This window comes from Gopherus flavomarginatus, chromosome 7 (assembly GCF_025201925.1).
Source record: "Gopherus flavomarginatus isolate rGopFla2 chromosome 7, rGopFla2.mat.asm, whole genome shotgun sequence".
Classification (NCBI taxonomy): domain Eukaryota; kingdom Metazoa; phylum Chordata; order Testudines; family Testudinidae; genus Gopherus; species Gopherus flavomarginatus.
In genome coordinates, this window is record NC_066623.1 from 110,734,164 (window position 1) to 110,752,671 (window position 18,508).

Consider the following 18,508-nt stretch of genomic DNA (forward strand, 5'->3'; position numbering starts at 1 on the left):
GAAGTAAATCAATCTAAGTCGATCTAAGATACATCAACTTCAGCTACGCTATTCTCGTAGCTGAAATTGCGTATCTTAGATCGATCCCTCCCCCCACACACAGTGTAGATCAGGCCAAAGAAGGGATTGAAAACCTCCAGCCCCTTCTTCTGAGGCTGCTAGCTCCTGTTTTGATCCCTGGAGTAATACAGAGCAGCCTCAGAGCTGCTTTACATTACCGTGGATGTCATGGGGCCATTCCAACAGCCAGTGACTGGTATTTCAGGGCAGAGATAACTCCTTTCCCAAGACACTCCCCCTACATTAGGGACCAGGAAGTGGACTGGCACAGGGGTCACTATGAAAGCTTTATGTCTCCACAAAGTTTTCTCCCCACAAGGCCTCCAAAGAAGCGAATGGGTCAGATTCCCAGCTTGTGTAAGTCTGTGTAGCTCCACTGAAAAAAATCTTTTCAATCTTCTACTAAAGATACATAAAAGAAGGAAAAACAATGTAAGCATTTGAAAGGTCAGGTATTAAGTAAGCTTTAATTTTAACAGCATGCCTTGATCCCTTTGCCTTTAGCCGGAGTGAGTTTTTAGAAGAAAAACCCTCCTATTTTACAGTCTCTTCACTGGTATTAATGATGGTAATAACTGTCCTTTTTGGGAGAAAGAGAAGAAGTTAGTTGAGGTGGATTGGTGCTGTTGTTGTTAAAATCCAGTCCCATTTCCTAAATGACAGAACAAGACAAATCCACACAAGAGGGGAGAAAAGAATGGCAAGGATAGGAAGTGCAGCTTCTGTCTCTGGTGTTGGCTTTTACTTGCAACCTCAGCGCTGGAGAAACAAGCGTGGCACACATTTTTATTAGCCGCTCCAAGACCAGGCACACCCGTACCAGCTGTGGACTGCTTAGAGCTTTGCTTTTCAACTGTCTCTGTGATCACAGGTTACAGCAGCACAGCAAAATAGACAGTCTCAGCCAGCTAAGCCACTCTTATTAGACAGGAGGAAAAAGGAAAGGAATAGGAAAGAGAAGAAACAAGGCAGGGAAGGACAAAATCTCACATCCCTGGTGGTGGTTGGGATCTAGCCTGAGCCAGTGGAGCTGGCGATGTCATCTGAGTCTCAGTCTGCTCAGGATGAGGATGACAAAGGCCAACAAGTAGTTCCCAGGGTCCCAGGAGGTGGTGGTGGTGTTGGCTGCCCTGATGGCAAAGCTCGCTCCTTTTGGTTTACCTGTCCCCAAGCAGCAGCTCTCAGACAGATTCTTTTTCTTTAAAAGAAAAGGGAGTTTTGAGCAGAATATTTTGTCCTCATTCCTGCATTCACCAGTTAGGCCTAATTTCCAAAACACCAGTTTTGGTCCTTTGATTTCCAGTCACGCACTTCTCTTGTTTTCCAGACATGGTCTAAACACATTCCCTGAGTTAGATCAGGAGGTCTTTTTGTTTGGACTAATTTAGTTTGTTTCCCCTTTGCACCTTTCCCCATCGACATTGGTTGTTATAGATTATTGTGACACTTTATGGACTTTCACTCACTTGTCACAGCTGGGCTTACAATTAGGGCATATCCGCAGACCCAAATATCATACCTCCTTTCTGAAGAGCCACCTGCTACACCTGGGGATTGCTGGCAGCATGGCATAGGGGACACTAGGACAGTTTTATGGCTGCACAGAGATTTCTCCCATGGTGGGCTCCGTAGAAGTTCATGGGCCAGATCCCCGAGCTGGCGTAAATCAATCAGTGAGCGCCATTGAGTTCCCTTGACTTAATCATTCTGTAAATAATCTTAGTAATAAAAAAGACACAAAATCTGCCTCACTCAGAAACTGACTAACACAAGTTAGAGTGTTTTCTTCTCACACTTGACATAATATTAAACCGTACACTTTAAAATTACAGACGTAGCTGGAGGCAAAGGGGTATTGTCATTTGAAGCTCGGTAAACAAACTCTAAGTCAAGCTATTTGATTCTTTCCTAATTCAGCTTCTGAAAGACACCTCCAGCAAGTGATAAGTGACTCCACCTTCCCAACACAATAAAGAGAAATCCAACTAGGGAAAACTTACTGTGCTTTTCCATATCATTTACACATTATTACACGGTTATGCTGCCCTTCCTGGCTCTGCTGAGAATATCAGGGATTATACAGCCAGACATGGAACATGATCTTACCTATTCATTACAATCTGATTTAGGATACCAGAGGCATCATTTGCCACTGTGCTACTGCTGTTTTATTCCAACATCAGTCTGTTGAAATCAAGGGCATTTCACCAGCACTAAGTAGGAGTCATGGAGCAGTGAATCAGGCTCTAATTATTCAAGATCACATTCTGATTGGTCATATCGGCCTTTTTCATGAGTTTAAGATAAGCTGGAAGAATGGCTGGGGGGAGCGGGGGAGATACAGTTGCAGTCGGCAAGGTCTTCCTCAAGGCATAATATTTATAGCAAAAAGGCAAATTAAGGTAATTTAAGTGAAAAAAGGAAATAGCGAGCTCCCCAGCTCGGGAATCAATCCAGTCCTGTGACCCTGCGTATGGAACCTGTTCCTGCCAAAAACATTCGCTCTCCTCTCTATCTCCCAAGCAACAATTTATAACCCTGTCCCTAAGCACCTGTGGAGAGACAGGAGGCTACTGAGCTGAGGTTAACCCCTTATTTGCCAAGGATCAGATTCAGCCGTGTGCACACGGTCATAATCACCAACTCCCAAGGATGTCTGGCTGTGAGCTCATCACCCACACAGAAAGGAAAGCCCACATAGCTGTGACATACAGAAGGTGGGGAAATAAGGAGAAGGGGATGAGCAGTGCTGTCCAGTGGGGCAGCTTCTTTTCAAATCAGCCCAGCTGCCTGTAGAGATTTGCTGGCTGTGAGAGGGGGAAAGAGGGTGGGTGCGTAGGATGGGACATGGGTGGGGTTGACCACTATAATTTCTCCACTGGCTTCAATTTAAAGAGACATGCCACATTTTCTTCTCCAGCCTATGGTGCTTAGTAGTATTTGAAAGGCAGCAGGATTACATCAGAGTTTTCCTTCAAGTGAGAAGGTGAATTGAGAGCTGTTAAGTACATGTTTATGTTTTAAAGGAAATAACCGGGATGTGGGGTAGAGAGAGAGGGGGAAAACAAGAGTATAGAAAATGCCAAACATGAGGCCAGCTGCTCCTTCCAGCAGCATGCAAGAAACGTTAAAATAATCATTTAGAAGTGCATTGATTGGACCCAGTCCTCATCGACTCATAGACTTCAAGGCCAGAAGGGACCTTCATGATCATCTAGTCTGGCCTCCTGCAGATTGCAGGCACAGAACCTCACCCATTCCTGAAGTAAACCCCAAACCTCTAGCTGAGTTACTGAAGTCCTTAAATCTTGATTTAAAGTTTTAAGTTACAGAGACTCCACCTTTTACTCTAGTTCAAGCCAGCAAGTGGCCCATTCCCCATGATACAGGGGAATGTGAAACCCTCTGAGGGTCTTCACCGATCTGACCTGGGAGAAAATACCTTCCCCGACCCCAAATATGGAGATCAGTTAGACCCTGGGCACGTGGGTGAGACCAACCAGCCAGACATCTGGGAAAGAATTATCTGCAGTAACTCAGAGACCTCTTCATTTTGTGTCCCATCTCCTGCCATTGCTTACAATGCATTGCTTACAATGCATTGCTAATATTAGCAGTTGTGGTTGGGCCATATGCATTGTAAGCAATCTCATCATATCATTCCCTCCACAAACTTATCAAGCTCAGTCTTTAAACAAATTAGGTTTCTTGCCTCCACAACTTCCCATGGAAGGCTGTTCCAGAACTTCATTTCTCTGATGGTTGGCCACCTTCCATCTAATTTCAAGCCTAAACTTGTTAATAATATATATATAATATATAATATATAAGTAATATATATAATGGCCAGTTTATATCCATTTTTGTGCAAGTATTGGCCCTTACCTTAACTCCCCTCCCTCAATGATGTTTGTCCCTCTGATGTATTTATACAGAGCAATATCTCCCCTCAGCCCTCCTTTCGTTAGGCTAAATAAGCCAAGCTCCTTAAGTCTCCTATTATAAGTTCTCCATTCCTCTCATCAGTTTAGTAGCTCCGCTCTGTATCTGTTCCAGTTTGAATTAATCTTTCTTAAACACGAGAGACAAGAATTGCACACAGTATTCCAGATGAGGTCTCACTAGTGCCTTGGATAATGGTATTAACACTTCCCTATCTCTACTGAAAATATCTTGCTAAATGCACCCTAGGATTGCATTAGCTTTTTTCACAGCCACGTCATATTGGTGGCTTATAATCATCCCATGATCAATCAATATGCTCAGATCTTTCTCTTCCTCTGCTGCTTTCAACTGGTAAATGTGCACCTTATAGCAAAAAATCTTGTTGGTAGTCCCTAAATGCTTGACCATGCACTTTGCCCTATTTTATTTCATCCCATTTCTATTAATTCAATATTCAAGGTCATCCAAATCTTCTTGTATGATATTTTGGTCTTCCTCCATATTGGCAATACCTCCCACCTTTGTGTCATTGGCAAATTTTATTAGCACACTCTCACTTTTTGTGCAAAGGTCATTAATGAAAATGTTAATGAAGATCGGTCCCAAGATTTATCCTTGAGGAACTCCACTAGTAACCACGCTCCAGCCTCACAGTTCACCTTTCAGTATGATCCATTTCAGTCTCTTCTTTAATCGGTCCCTATCCACCTTTCAGTTCTCGTATTAATCCCCATCTTCTCCAATTTTACTAATAACTTCCCATGTGGAACTGTATCATATGCTTTACTGAAAGGCAGGCAGATTAGATCTACTGCATTTCCTTTGTCTACAAAATCAGTTATCTTCCCAAAGAAAGAGATCAGGTTAGTCTGACACAATCTATCTTTTTTAAAACCATGTTGTATTTTATCCCAATTACCATTTATCTCGATGTCTTTAATTACTTTCTCTTCAGAATTTGTTCTAAGATCTTGCATACAATTGAGGTCAAACTAATGGGCCAGTAGTTTCCTGAATCACTACCCCACCAGCCCCTCTTGAGTATAGATACTATATATGCAATTCTCCAGTCACAGGGTATCACTCCCCAATTTATGGATTCACTAAAAATCCTTGCTATTGGGCTTGCAATTGTGTGTGAGATTTTTTTTTAATATTCTTGGGTGGAGATTATTCAGGCCCCCAGTTTGATCCCATTAAACTGTTTGAGTTTGGCTTCCACATTGAATGTGGTAATTTCTACTTCATATCCTTGTTCCCATTAGCCACCCAGCCACTGGACCCAAGTGCCTCATTACCCTTACTAAAAACTGAGAGTATATGTTCATTTCTGTGTTTGACCATACTTAGATTATCTCTTTAATCTCCACCTCATCCTCAGTGCGTAGCGGTCCCCAGTTCATCTTTCCTTGTTTTCTTTTCTATTTACCTGGCTAAAGTACCTTTTACCATTGGTTTTTATTTCCTTTGCGAGGTCGAGCTCAGCTTGGCTTTTGGCAGTTCTCACCTTATCCTTCTCTTTCTGAGCTCCAAGAGGCAGCTCTCCTTGCTGATCCATTCTGAGTCCTTTATTCTGTTCTTGCACAGATAAACTGTGATGGAAATCAATGGGAGTGGTAAATAAGAAAGGCAAAGAGCTCAGTATTGGACCCATTTATTAAGGAAGGGAAGAGTTTTCTATTTCTTTCCCTGTTATTTTCTTGTGTTTTTCTCAATGCACCACATTCCACGGTGGAAGAGTTTTTGCTCAAGATCCCTGTGATCTCTCCCCATGCCATACAGCCTCAGTTGAGATTGGCAGAGCTGCTCAGATGGGCTCCCCTCGATTTAAACGAGGGTGGGCTGGTGGGAACCCCTTCTCTATGAGGATTCCTGAGCTCTGGGACAGACTTGAAACCCTGGTCCAAGAAAGCTCAAGTCTACTGATCTTGAGAGCATACCGCAAGACACATGTATTTACGTGGGCTCCTGTGAGGTGTGTATGTATGTCTTTCTCTTTGAGAGAAATCACTTGTGTGGGGGAGAGGGAAGTCAAATGTTCTGGGGGCAATCTCATTGGTCCTATAGCAGAGGTGCCTAGAATCTTGGATAGTTGTCCATTTTTATTTTTTGTATCACTGTAATAATAATTGAACACAGCTTGTTTTTTTACAAAATTTAAAAAGTGAATATATGCAAATATCAAAGAGTCATAGAATAATAAAATTGGAGAAAGGTTAGAAACATTTATCTTACTGCCCTCAGCTTCTTTATATACATATAAAATGATTGGATCTAAATCAGCTGTTACCACTCAAGAAAGAGATCTTGGAGTCACTATGGATAGTTCTCTGAAATCATCCACTCAATGTGCAGCAGCAGTCAAAAAAACGAACAGCATATTGTGAATCATTAGGAAAGGGACAGATGATAAGACAGAAAATATCACATTGCATCTCTATAAATCCATGATACGTCCACATCTTGAATACTGCATGCAGATCTGGTTGCCCCATTGCAAAAAAAGATATATTGGAATTGGAAAAGGTACAGAAAAGGGCAACACAAATGATTAGGGGTGTGGAACATCTTCCATATGAGGAGAGATTAATAAGACTGGGACTTTTCAGCTTGGAAAAGAGATGACTAAAGGGGGATATGATAGAGGTCTATAAAATCATGACTGGTGTAGAGAAAGTAAATAAGAAAATGGTATTTACTCCTTCTCACGACACAAGAACTAGGGGTCACCACATGAAATTAATAGGCAGCAGATTTAAAACAAACAAAAAAGGAAGTATTTCTTCACACAATGCAATCAACCTGTGGAACTCTTTGCCAGAGGATGTTGTGAAGGCCAAGACTACAAAAAGATTAAAAAAAGAACTAGATAAGTTCATGAAGGATAGGTCCATCAATGGCTATTAGACAGGATGGGCAGGGATCATGTCCTTAATTTCTGTTTGCCAGAAGCTAGGAATGGGCAACAGGGGATGGATCACTTGATCATTACCTGTTCTGTTCATTCCCTCTGAAGCACCTGGCATTGGCCATTGCTGGAAGACAGGATATTGGGCTAGATGGACCATTGGTCTGACCTAGTATGTTCGTTCTTATGTTCTTATGAAAAACAATGGTCCTGCTCTGCAGGGTGCTGTAGCTGAACCATCCTTGGTTTTGCAAAATGACCACCCTAACCAACAATGTGCTGCACCTGAGTTTGCCCATCCCCGTTACAATACCAATCAGCCATGCCAGCAGGTGCCTAGATATTGTTGCATTTCTTGAGTGACGAAGGGCATTTTCCTGTTCTTCAGTCCCTCTTTTCAGAATTACAGTGCTTGAAGGGCTGCATTAGTGGCCAAACAATGCACTCCAGAAGCTACATCCTCCATTGGTGTAAGTCAGCATTTCTCCTTTTTAGTCAATAGAGTGATGTCAATTTACACCAGCATTGACAATATATTGCTCAGCTAATATGCGATGGTAACAATTCTCTAGGTTACTTTATAGTCAAGCCATATATATTGACATCACCTACATATAAATGGCAGTACCATCTTCTGGTCTTAGGGCTCCACAAAGGAGGTAGTAAAACCTGATCTAATCTTCTGTTCATGCTAACAGTTCTGTGCTGTTTCTTCCTTGTAGCTGTAGAATTCTATATATTCAATGAACAACCATGCTGGAGTCTATGGAAGTTTTGGACTGATCCTAAAATATCAATTAATGAGTTGGATAGCTTAAACCAGTTTGATTCCTTTCGGCATGAACCACATGGAGGATAAGGAATTGTTGAGCAGCAATTAGCCTATCAACGTATTGGCAAAGAGTGAAAAATAAACTAAATCTTTTAAAGCACTTTCTTTTTGTTGGATTAATGGGATATGAAAGAATCTTAATACGCCTGATTCAAGAGCACTTGAAGTCAATGGAAAGTTTCCCATTGACTTCAAGTGACTTTGGAGCAAGCATCAGGACACTCAGGTTCAATATTCTCACTGGTTCCATCTCTCTCTTCTCAGGAACTGTATTGGGCAGCAGTTTGCCATGATCGAGATGAAAGTGGCCATTGCTTTGTCCCTGCTATGCTTTGAGTTTTCACTCAATCCAGCGAAGATTCCCAGGAAAATACCCCAGCTGGTGTTACGGTCCAAGAATGGGATACATGTGCACTTGAAGAAAATCCACTGGCATTAACATTGCGAAATGTGGGCAAAATACATAAGAAATTTGTAAGTTATTTGATTATCAAATGCATTAAAAATCCCAACTTTGGGGAAAAAAAGATCCCCCATCCCTTTGAGCCTGAAAGGTTGCTTGTTGGTCCAGTCAAAGACATATATATATTTATTCTGAGCCATATGATGTCCTCCATTAAAACTGTATTCCCAAACATTTGCTGGTTACTTTAGTGACAGAGGGACAGAAAAATTAGATTGATCAGCAAGGGAGAAAAATATGAATCAGATCTTCAGGCCGTGTAAATCAACCTTGTTCCACTGATTTCATCGGAGTTTAGTTCATTGATGCCAGCGGGAGATTTAGGCCTATGTTACCAGATGAGATTTGAAAATTTGATCCAGTGGTCACCATTTAAAGCCAACTTCTGCAAAAAGGAACTTCACTGTGACCTTAAAGCTTTTATTTCCTTTACTAGGTACAGAGGGAACCTATGGTATCTCAGACTCCTCTACGTGGCAACTCTTGGCAAATGATTACTCTTTAATAGGGTAGAAGAGTGGACTCACTGCTGGCATAGCCCCTCATGGCTGGAGGTAGTGTTGCAGATTGTTAAGGGTTAATGTTGCTTCTAACTGTGAGGGGTTACAAGCAGGAAGCTGGACACCTGACCAGAAAACCAATCAGAAGACAAGATACTTTTGAATTGGGGTGGGAGGGAAGCCTTTGTTTGTAGTTTTGGGTTTTTGCTTTGTTCTCTCGGGGCTTTTGAGAGTACCACACATACCTCCAGGCTTTCTAATCTTCTGTTTCCAAGTTGTAAGTACAAGGATAGTAAGACAATAGGTTTATATTGTTTTTTTGTATTTACATGTGTGTAGTTGCTGGAATGTTTTAAATTGTATTCTTTTTGGATAAGGCTGTTTATTCATTTTTCTTTTAAGCAATTGACCCTGTATATTGTCACCTTGATACAGAGACCATTTTTATGTCTTTTTCTTTCTTTTTATATAAAGCTTTCTTTTTAAGGCCTGTTCGAGTTTTTCACCTGTTAAGACTAAGGAAGGAAGGGAGGGGGGGAAATCTCTTTGTGTTAGATTTACTCAGCCTGACTTTGCATACCCTCTGGGTGAAGGGAGAGAGAGATTTGATCTCTCGGTACTTGTGTTTCAAGGACTTGAAGCAGGGAATCTCCTAGAGTACCCAGGGTGGGGAAATCTGGGAGGAGGTAAAGAGGGGGAAAGGGAAGTGGGTTATTTCTCTTTGTGGTGAGACTCAGGGCATCTGAGTCTTGGGGTCCCCCAGGGAAAGTTTTGGGGAGACCAGAGGGAGCCAGACCCTGGAATTTTCTGGCTGGGGGCAGCGATATCAGATCCAAGCTGGTAATTAAGTTTGAAGGTTTCAGGCTAACTTCTCATGTTTCTGAACTCTAAGGTTCAGATCTGAGTAGGAAAGTTATGACATGAGTGGCAGCGGTGTGGAAAAATAAGAATCCAGAAGCCAGTAGGAATATTATTTTCCTTTTCTCTGCTAGGGCTTTTAAGCAGAGAGAAAGAGTTTGGTTTTAAAAGGAGCCAGAGATAATTTTTTTTCTGTTCTCTCGTTGCAGTTTTGCTTGCATATTAAGCAAGGAACTATTAAGGTTGACAGAAGGGTCTTTTGTTAAACTATAGCACTCCGATTGAGAGTCAAGTACCCAGCACAACACACATGCAAATAAAGTGGTTTTTCTGGTTTACTTTACATTTAAAAGATTAGCTAGAGGAAGAAAAAAAGGCACTGTTGCTAGGCAAAACCCAGCAGGCAGCAGAGGAACAGCAGTTAAGAAAATAAACACCAGAGGGCACCCCAACACAAGAAAGCAGAACCAGAATGTCACAAAAACCAGAAGCAGTACAGCTGGAAGCAATGGAAAAACAGATAGAACTACTAAGAACACAAATGGCCAGAGATGAGGCAACTCACAAACAAGAGATGGAAAGGCTACAAAAACAAGAAGAAGCCAAAAATGCAGCCCACCAACGAGAGTTGGAAAAACAGAGGGAGGCCCACCAACAGGCCATGGCATTAGAACAGGCTAAGCAACAGAACACAGCCAATTCTAACAACCCTTCGCCAATACTTGTTCCACAGCACAAGAAATTTCCCACCTACAAGGCAGGTGATGACCCTGAGGCCTTCTTAGAAAATTTTGAACGAGCTTGTCTTGGGTACAGCATCCCTGAAGACCAGTACATGGTAGAACTGAGGTCACAGCTCAGTGGACCCTTAGCAGAGGTGGCAGCTGAAATGCCAAAGGACAGAATGAACGATTATAAACTGTTTCAAACCAAGGCCAGATTCAGAATGGGGATAACCTCGGATCATGCCCATCGGCGTTTCAGAACCCAAAAGTGCAAACCAGATTGTCATTTCCCAGACACGCCTACTACGTTGGGAAAAATTATGAGGTCTGGATATCAGGAACCAATGCTAAATCCATGGACGAACTGCACCTCCTCATACAAATGGAGCAGTTCTTGGATGGTGTTCCTGAGGACATAACACGGTACATACAAGATGGAAAACCCAAAAATCTCGCTGAGGCGGGGGAGATTGGAGCCAGATGGATGGAAGTGGCAGAAAGCAAGAAAGCTACTGTCAAGGGGAATGAATACCCCAGGGGGCACACCGACAATAAACCCTACAACCGAGGGCAACCCAAGACCCCTCCTACACCCCAAGGAAAGCCACAGACACCCTATTCTTCCATCTCACCAGTCTCCAGTAACTCACCTCCACCCAGTGACCAGTCAGCTGGAAGATGCTTTAAGTGTAATGAACTGGGACATATAAAGGCCAACTGCCCAAAGAACCCAAACCGAGTGCACGTCGTTACACCACCATCACACCAAAGATCCCCAGGCCCGGATGCCTCTCAAATACCCTTGGAGCAAAGGGAAAATTTGAGAGTGGGCGGAAAGAAGGTTACTGCGTGGAGAGACACGGGGGCACAAGTGTCAGCTATCCACCAATCCTTCGTTGACCCCAAATTCATCAACCCAGAGGCCCAAGTGACCATTTACCCCTTCATGTCACAAGCTGTAGACTTGCCTACAGCTAAATTGCCTGTCCAGTACAAAGGCTGGTCAGGAAAATTTGCAGTCCATGACAATTATTCCATCCCCATGCTACTGGGGGAAGATTTGGCCAACCAGGTGAAGCGGGCCAAGAGAGTGGGAATGGTTACACGTAGCTAAACAAGGCAAGCTTCCAGACCCATTCCTGTTCCTGAGCCATCCACAGAGGCCCCGTCTGTGTTACAAGAGACCCAGACAGAGGTAGTGGACCTGGATTCCATGCCAACGACTAAAACAGCCACAGTGACTCCAGTCCCAGACCAGAAACTGGAAAAGCAGCCAGCACTGATGACAGTGCTTGCAAATCCATCTTCAACCCCAACGCCAGAGGGCGCCAGTGAGCCAGAACTGGCAGAAGCAGCAGACAACCACACCCAAGAGGCTCAGCCAGAGCCTGAAATACCCCCAGGTGCACCAGCGGAGAGCGGTTCACCAGCAACGGAAACAACCCCATCACCTACATCACTTCCAGAGGGACCAAGCCCAAGTCCACAGTCTGAGGAAGAACTGGTGTCCCCAGCCTCAAGGGAACAGTTCCAGACTGAGCAGGAAGCAGATGACAGCCTTCAGAAAGCTTGGGCGGCGGCACGGAGCACCCCAACGCCTCTCAGCTCTTCTCACCGATCCTGGTTTGTTATAGACCAAGGACTTTTATACAAAGAGATTCTTTCTGGTGGACACCAGGAAGAATGGCAGCCACAAAAACAGTTGGTGGTTTCAACAAAGTACCGGGGAAAGCTCTTAATCTTAGCCCATGATCATCCCAGTGGCCATGCTGGGGTGAACAGAACTAAAGACAGATTGGGGAAGTCCTTCCATTGGGAAGGGATGGGCAAGGACGTTGCCAAGTATGTCCGGTCTTGTGAGGTGTGCCAAAGAGTGGGAAAGCCCCAAGACCAGGTCAAGGCCCCTCTCCAACCACTCCCCATAATTGAGGTCCCATTTCAGCGAGTAGCTGTGGATATTCTGGGTCCTTTCCCAAGAAAGACACCCAGAGGGAAGCAGTACATACTGACTTTCATGGACTTTGCTACCCGATGGCCGGAAGCAGTAGCTCTAGGCAACACCAGGGCTAAATCTGTGTGCCTGGCCCTAACAGACGTTTTTGCCAGGGTAGGTTGGCCCTCCGACATCCTTACAGATTCAGGATCTAATTTCCTGGCAGGCACCATGAAAGAACTGTGGGAAACTCATGGGGTGAATCACTTGCTTGCCACCCCGTACCACCATCAAACCAATGGCCTGGTGGAAAGGTTTAATGGAACTTTGGGGGCCATGATACGTAAATTCGTCAACGAACACTCCAATAATTGGGACCTAGTGTTGCAGCAGTTGCTTTTTGCCTACAGAGCTGTACCACATCCCAGTTCAGGGTTTTCACCATTTGACCTTGTGTATGGCCACGAGGTTAAGGGGCCATTACAGTTGGTGAAGCAGCAATGGGAAGGGTTTACGCCTTCTCCAGGAACTAACATTCTGGACTTTGTAAGCAACCTACAAAGCACCCTCCGACACTCTTTAGTGCTAGCTAAAGAAAACCTAAAGGATGCTCAGGAAGAACAAAAGACCTGGTATGACAAACATACCAGAGAACGTTCCTTCAAGGTAGGAGACCAGGTTATGGTCTTGAAGGCGCAACAGGCCCATAAGATGGAAGCATCATGGGAAGGGCCATTCATGGTCCAAAAGCGCCTGGGAGCTGTTAACTATCTCATAGCATTTCCCAATTCCTCTCTAAAAGCCAGAGTGTACCATGTTAATTCTCTCAAGCCTTTCTATTCCAGAGACTTACAGGTTTGTCAGTTTACAGTCCAGGGAGATGATGCTGAGTGGCCTGAAGGTGTCTACTATGAAGGGAAAAAAGACGATGGCGTGGAAGAGGTGAACCTCTCCACAACCCTGGAACGTCTGCAGTGGCGACAAATCAAGGAGCTGTGCACTAGCTTCGCCCCATTGTTCTCAGCCACCCCAGGATGGACTGAACGGGCATACCACTCCATTGACACAGGTAATGCTCACCCCATTAGAACCCCACCCTACCGAGTGTCTCCTCATACCCAAGCTGCTATAGAACGGGAGATCCATTACATGCTACAGATGGGTATAATCCTTCCATCTACCAGTGCATGGGCATCTCCAGTGGTTCTGGTACCCAAACCAGATGGGGAAATACGCTTTTGCGTGGACTACCGTACGCTAAATGCGGTAACTCGTCCAGACAACTATCCAATGCCACGCACCGATGAGCTATTGGAGAAGTTGGGACATGCCCAATTCATATCTACAATAGACTTAACCAAGGGGTACTGGCAAGTACCGCTAGATGAACCTGCCAAGGAAAGGTCAGCATTCATCACCTATGCAGGGGTGTATGAATTTAATGTACTTCCTTTCGGGCTGCGAAATGCACCCACCGCCTTCCAGAGGCTGGTAGATGGTCTACTAGCAGGACTGGGCAAATATGCAGTTGCCTACCTCGATGATGTGGCCATTTTTTCTGACTCCTGGTCCGAACACCTAGAACACCTGAAAAAGGTCTTTGAGCGCATCAGGCAGGCCACACTTACTGTTAAGGCCAAAAAGTGTCAAATAGGCCAAAACAGAGTGACTTACCTGGGACACCAGGTGGGTCGAGGAACCATAAACCCCCTACAGGCCAAGGTGGATGCTATCCAAAAGTGGCCTGTCCCAAAGTCAAAGAAACAGGTCCAATCCTTCTTAGGGTTGGCCGGGTACTACAGGCGATTTGTACCACACTACAGCCAAATCGCTGCCCCACTGACCGACCTGACCAAAAAGACCCAGCCAAATACAGTTAAGTGGACTAATGAGTGTCAGAAGGCCTTTACCCAACTTAAGACAACGCTCACGTCTGACCCTGTACTCAGGGCCCCGGACTTTGATAAACCATTCCTAGTAACCACCGATGCATCTGAGCGTGGTATAGGAGCAGTTCTCATGCAGGAAGGACCGGATCACAACTTCCACCCTGTCGTGTTCCTCAGCAAGAAACTGTCGGAGAGGGAAAGCCACTGGTCAGTCACTGAAAAGGAATGCTACGCCATTGTGTATGCCCTGGAAAAGCTACGCCCATATGTTTGGGGACGGTGGTTCCAGCTACAAACCGACCATGCTGCACTGAAGTGGCTTCATACTGCCAAGGGACACAACAAAAAACTGCTTTGATGGAGTTTAGCTCTCCAAGATTTTGATTTTGAAATTCAACACATTTCAGGAGCTTCTAACAAAGTAGCTGATGCACTCTTTCGAGAAAGTTTCCCAGAATCCAGTAGTTAAAAAGTGTTCTTACAATGTAGAAGTCTGTTAGTTATATACTTAGTAGTATATGAAAAATGATTACTCTTTAATAGGGTAGAAGAGTGGACTCACTGCTGGCATACCCCCTCATGGCTGGAGGTAGTGTTGCAGGCACTCCTTCTCTAGTTCAGTCTCACTCATTCTGGGGTAAACAAAGAGTCCAATAAAATGAACTTAGAGAAACATAACTCTTTGCTCCTGACCAGACTCACTCCTCCACAGACTCTTCGCCCTTCTTGGGCTCTGCAGGCTTGTGCTCCTGCTCTTGTGTGGAATGACTCCCGGGGTTTTCTCTAGTTGTGTTCACAGCATGCACACAGAGAAGTTAGATAAGAACTTAAATACTCATGTTGGAAGGTTGCAATATAACTTTATTTTCATAGAATTCAGAACCATAATGCAAAACAACCAATAAACAGAGAGACAAAGCAGGCTGCTCTCTAAAAACGGAGAAGCGCAACTCACCCCACCCTACTCTAGCTCTGTCTGCAGGCAGACTGCTTCATGCCCAGATTGCACACTTCCCACCAGGCCCCATAGCTTGCAAGAAGAACCAGGGACCTCCTTTGAGAATTTAAAGTGATAGATCACAATTTTAACACACTTTTCAATCCACCACACTCCTCCCCTGTAAGTTCCTCAAGCACAATTTTAAAAAATCACAAATTTAACCTTAGAGGAAGTTGGTGATTTTGCTGAGGCCAGTGGTGCCTGCCAGGGAGAGAAGGTGACACCTGAACTTTGTCCTATTTGTGTTGACCCCAAAAGAAGCACTAGCCCTCTCTCTCTCTCTCGGCCACCATCTCCCATGCCTTCTCCTCCTCCTCTGGCCAACAAAAGCTACACCCATCCTTACTAATGTCAGAGGCTGCATCCTGTAACTGTACTGAGGTTTTTTCTGGTAACAGTTGATCACTGGGCCTCTTCATTATCTCCCATTTTATCTCTACCACAGATGTCTCTAGTCCCATATCTGCTTTACAGCTTTCCCCCTACTTCATCCCTCCCATGTGATTTTGCACCAACACTGTCTGCCTTCAGCAGAAGAACTTGGCAGATTCATGGGGTAGGTTTTTTCACTCTTTGCCATCTTTTATTGAGTGCTCTCCATAGGTTGGGTCTAAGTAAATCAAATTTAGTACATAACTAACATTTTAAAAACAAAGCAGCTGGAGTCTTCTGAGTGGCAGGCTGTGGGGTAGACCTATATGAGAGTAGGGAATTTGCAATGCAATGTGTCAGGGGACTCCATTTAGTTTTGTCTAGTGCTTGTTTTAATGTCTGCACAACACTCTGTGCCAATCCATGTGATGCTGGGTGGTGGGTAGCTGACCCAATACGTTTGACTGAATTTTGCTGTGGGAATGTCTGAAAATCCCAGAAATAAACTGTGGACTATTATGTGAAGACAGTTCCTCAGGTAACCCATAAATGGCAAATATTGCAAAGCACATCAGTTGTTTATTACAGAAGAGGTTTTAAATCATGTGCCTCGCCTCTGGCCACCAAGAATAATCATTAACCACTATTACATGTATTTGCTTATCTTTTTCTGCAAAGCCGATGCACAGTTGCTGCCAGGGTGACAGTGTCTCTTCTGGCATGTTCCTATGGCTATAATGGGAGTCGCACTGGCTACTTTGCATTTCTAAATCTTAATCTAAAGCCAGCCACCAGAAACAATTTCTGGCCATCCCTTCCATATCTATTAACCCTTGGTGCCGCTCATGTAATTCCACCAGCATCCTTTTCTGTACACATATTGGCAGTATCACTTGTATTCCCCATAGCAAACAACCCTTCTGCGTGGCTAACAGTTTGCTGAAACAGTAATGGCTACGTTGCACTTTGGTTATATGATTTGGCCAGTCTCAAGTGTGGTGCATCATCTTAACCAAAATCATCTTTTTGTCTTGTTTACAGAGCAACTTCCTTAGCTGTAATAGGGAGGTCATCTAGGAAAGAGACTCTGTCCATGGAATTTTCCTCTATATGTTTCCCTGTGTGCAAGGGCAAACAGAACAATGCATCTGCATTAGCATGTTTTTCGGATGGTCTATAATATATCCCATCTTAGTAGGCAGCAAAGATCAAAGCCCCCTCTTTGAAGTCTAGTTGCTGCTAGTGGTGGAATGCCTACATCTGGGCCCATTATTTTTACCAGTGGTTTATGATCTGTAACGAGGGTAAATTTTTTTCCAAAGAGGTACTCATGGAAATTAATAACCCAAGTCTCTTTTTCTATCTGTGAGTATTTTTTCTTGACCTTTGACAATGTCCTGGGAGCAGATGTTATGGGTTTCTTCACTCCCATCTTTACAAAGATGTGAAACGAAAACCTCAATTCCTACAGGAGACACATCACAGGCTAGCATTGTGAGAAGCTCTGGATTAAAATGTACCAATAGGCTGGCATGACTTAATTTCTTTTTTGCTTTCTCCAAAGCCTTATTTTCTTTTTTCTGTCCAAACCCACTTCATATTTCTCCATAACCGGGTAGACATCAGACTGGTTACTGTTGATAAGTTTGGAATTAATCTTCCATAATAGTTTTAACATAGCCTGAAACAATCTAAGCTCTGAGACATTACAAAGCTCAGGGGCATTCTGAATGGCTTTTGTCATCTCTTTTAATAGGTGTACTCCTGCATCTAGAAAATGGCTGGATGAAGTAACCCGGCTTTTTTGAAAAAAAGCACACTTCTCTTTGAAGCCATGATTTTACAAGCTCTTTAGAACCCCCTCTAGGATTTTTAAATGTTCCTCTGACATAGCAGACAAAGATAACACAATCCAAAAGTTGGCAGTGGAAGCTAGACTGGAAATCAGGTGTATCTTTTTAACAGTGAGGGTAATTAATCACCAGAACAATTTACCCAGACTTGTGGTGTGTTCTCCAGCAGCCAATTTTCAAATCAAGATTGGATTTTTATAAAACAAGATCTGCTGTAGGAATCATTTATGTGAAATTCTCCAACCTGTGTTATCCAAAAGGTCAGACTAGATGATCAGAGTGGTCCCTTCTGGCCTTGGAATCTATGAATGAAGTGTCATCCAAATAACAGGCAACACCATTTACCACCGGCACTAACTGATCCATTATTCTTTGAAACATAACACAGGCACCAGCTATCCCCTAGGATAATATTTCATATCTAAATAGCACCTTATGTCTGTTCATTGCCCACATTTTTTTTTAATCTAGCTCCAATGCCATCTGCAGGTCAGCTTGAGACAAGTCTAGTTTGGTAAACGTCACTGCCCCTGTCAGCTTTGCAAATAAATCTTGTGGTTTAGGAACTGGATATTGGTCCAATTCCAGCCAGGGGGATATGGTGCATTTATAGTCCCCACAAACTCTTATGCTGCCATTACCCTTTGGGCTACATGCAAAGTGGTGCATCCTATTTGCTGAACTCCACAGGTGAAATTATGTCCTGCTTTTGCAATTATTCCAGCTGGAGTCAGATGACATAAAATACTCTTGCTGGAAGGTTGCAATGTTACACTTTGTTTCTTAGGATTCAGAATGATACCCCAAAAGAGAGAGACACAAAGCAGGCACAACGCAACTCACCTCACTCTAGATGGCTCTCTGCAAGTTGCTTACTAAAAGACCCACATCATATGCTTCCATAGAGCCCCCTAGCCTGCAAACAAGACCAGGAAAACCCCACAGAACTTAAAGTGATAGATCACAATTTTAACCTAGCTAAAGAAGCCCAGCTACAACCTCAATAACAAGGTTACAATCTAGCAAGCCCATAACATAATGAAGATATGTCAAAGATGGGTCTGATCCACAGCGTATTGACATCAATGGGAAGTCTTGCTAATGACTTTAATGGCCTTTGGATCAGTTCCTATCTACACAGACCTCCGTGGACTAAACAACCAGTCACAG

The 18,508-nt window shown here is 43.7% G+C and overlaps 2 protein-coding genes across 2 annotated transcripts in view; one reads left to right on the top strand and one right to left on the bottom strand.

Annotated features, from left to right (window-relative positions):
- The window catches only part of LOC127055110 (cytochrome P450 4B1-like), a 41,740-nt gene extending 33,556 nt beyond the window's left edge, over positions 1 to 8,184 (top strand). The window contains exon 12 of the mRNA XM_050961725.1: positions 8,010 to 8,184. Within this exon, the coding sequence (XP_050817682.1) occupies positions 8,010 to 8,184 (175 nt within the window). The remainder of the gene's footprint in view (positions 1 to 8,009) is intronic.
- LOC127055116 (cytochrome P450 4B1-like) overlaps positions 1 to 18,508 on the bottom strand; it is a 202,061-nt gene that overhangs the window by 97,549 nt on the left and 86,004 nt on the right. The window lies entirely within an intron of this gene.